A 2,412-nucleotide genomic window follows, 5' to 3' on the forward strand; every position below is an offset into this window, starting at 1 on the left:
TTAAAATTTTCATTATTTATATATATATTAAACGAAAGAAGATACCGAAAAGCATTGAACAGTGCACACATCTCATAAGGGAAAGTGAATTATTACGAAATACTAATACAGTGGCAGGACTATAGCTATTTTGGAATCTCGCGTTTCAGCTCGCAAAGATTGTCAACTTTTTGATAACAAAATAATCTATCTTAAGTTGATAAAACTATGTATTTCTTTAATAAATAAGTTAAATTATATATTTTAATAGTGTTTAAAAAGTGAGAACAGGTGATTTTGTGAATCTTTGTTGGTGTAATTGCTCATAGAATACAACGAAATTTAACAAAAGTTTTTTGTTCATAACTTTTAAATGGTTAATAATATTTCCCCCCCCCCTCCGGATTGTTATTAGGGGGGCCGAAACGCGTCGTTTGGCACCCCTCCCGACTTTCCGCACCTTGTTTAGGGGTTGTTACCCCACCCTAGAGAATTACCAAATGCGCTAAATGTGCTTTTACGCGTAAGCAAAAACATCCCATAAAGTAGTAAAATTTTGATGATTTCTTTTCGATTATATTTGGGGTGTTCACAGTTCGTTCCAAATTGTGTCTGAAAATGTAGACGTCTACATTTTGAGACATCTTTAGCATCAAACTGTGAGCACCCCTTTCTAGCAGTCGTCGCAAAATCGTCTCAAAACTTTGCTGGTGTTGCCAGACATTTCTTCTTTGCGTGCTTTTTTATATGTCGCCTTTCGATTTTGTTTCTGAAAATTGTAATTATTTAACTTAATTACCAATTCCTAATATTTGTTATTTCTTTTCCTTGACTTATTTCTTTTCATCAGAAATTGCGCTCAAATTAAATGCAAATATAGAAAACGTGCCCAATAAATAAAAAAAATGCGATTAGTATTGCCATAATGCAACCCTGCTGCGAGGTTGCAAAATGTAGACGCGTAAAAAACATACCTTTGAGTGTGACAAAATGTAGACGGCGTCGTTTTCCAATTTTGTATGGGAAACAACAACACCACAGATTTTACGGTTAGAAAACGTCTTAAAATGTAGACGTCTACATTTTGAGACACTATTTGGAACGAACTGTGAACATCCCAATTGAAAACTAATCGGCTAATCGCTCGATACATCGAAAGAAAAATTTTCGATAGAATTAAATCGTTAACCGAATGAAATTAACCGATTATAATCGGTTGTTCGATTAATCGTGCCGTCACTAAGCCGCACTTCAAATCGGCATTTTTCGTTTTTTGGATCTAATATTTGTTTTGAAGAGGTTTAAACATCGTTTTCATTTATTGGACAAAATGCCGCAGGAACTAGAGACAAGTGCAGATGAGTTGAAGCGTCGTAACTTACCGTGGATTGAAAAATATCGGCCTATAAGATTTGAGGAGATCGTTGGAAATGAAGATACAATTGCCCGCCTTTCAATTTTTGCTACGCAAGGAAATGCGCCAAATATTATAATAGCGGTATGTAATTACTTATGAAGTATGGAAGCTTGCATGCAGTGCTATTTTCTTTTAGGGTCCTCCAGGTGTAGGCAAGACAACAACCATCCAATGTCTGGCACGCATTTTGCTCGGAGACAGCTATAAAGAAGCCGTGCTCGAGTTAAATGCATCTAATGAACGTGGTATTGACGTAGTTCGCAACAAAATAAAAATGTTCGCCCAGCAAAAGGTTACATTGCCAAGAGGAAGACATAAAATAGTTATACTAGATGAAGCCGATAGCATGACCGAAGGGGCTCAACAAGCACTTCGCAGAACAATGGAAATTTATAGTAATACAACGCGTTTCGCTCTTGCTTGCAATACCAGCGAAAAAATTATTGAACCAATACAGTCACGTTGTGCGATGCTACGTTTCACAAAACTTTCGGATGGTCAAATACTTGCTAAATTAATCGAAGTTTGCCAACGAGAAAATCTCTCTTATGAAGAAGATGGATTAGAAGCAATTGTTTTTACCGCGCAAGGTGATATGAGGCAAGCATTGAACAATTTGCAATCGACTGCTCAAGGTTTCGGATCTATTACGGGTTCAAATGTGTTTAAAGTTTGTGACGAACCGCATCCAATGCTTATCCAAGATATGCTGCAACATTGTACACAAAACGATATACACAAGGCTTACAAAATTCTCACGAAATTGTGGCGCCTTGGTTACGCTTCTGAAGATATAATTGGAAACATATTTCGAGTTTGCAAGCGATTAAACATAGATGAGCAAACTAAACTAAACTTTATTAAAGAAATAGGAATCACCCATATGAAAGTAGTGGATGGATTGAACTCTTTGCTTCAACTCACAAGTCTTTTAGCTAAATTGTGCGATATTGCTGATATTCATTAAGGAAATACTTTTATATACAGTAACTTTCGCTCAAAGCTTATATCAAATA

At 36.1% G+C, this 2,412-nt stretch overlaps 1 protein-coding gene across 1 annotated transcript; it reads left to right on the top strand.

The window, feature by feature from the left end:
• The first annotated feature begins 1,190 nt into the window (after positions 1-1,190).
• Positions 1,191-2,412, top strand: LOC118743638 (replication factor C subunit 2). Its single transcript, XM_036476403.1, has 2 exons — positions 1,191-1,477; positions 1,533-2,412. The coding sequence occupies exons 1-2, from the start codon at positions 1,310-1,312 to the stop codon at positions 2,361-2,363; spliced, it is 999 nt and encodes a 332-aa protein (XP_036332296.1). The 5' UTR covers positions 1,191-1,309; the 3' UTR covers positions 2,364-2,412.

The sequence above is a fragment of the Rhagoletis pomonella genome, unplaced genomic scaffold (genome assembly GCF_013731165.1).
Source record: "Rhagoletis pomonella isolate Grant_MI unplaced genomic scaffold, Rhpom_1.0 Rhpom_scaffold_00007, whole genome shotgun sequence".
Classification (NCBI taxonomy): Eukaryota; Metazoa; Arthropoda; class Insecta; order Diptera; family Tephritidae; genus Rhagoletis; species Rhagoletis pomonella.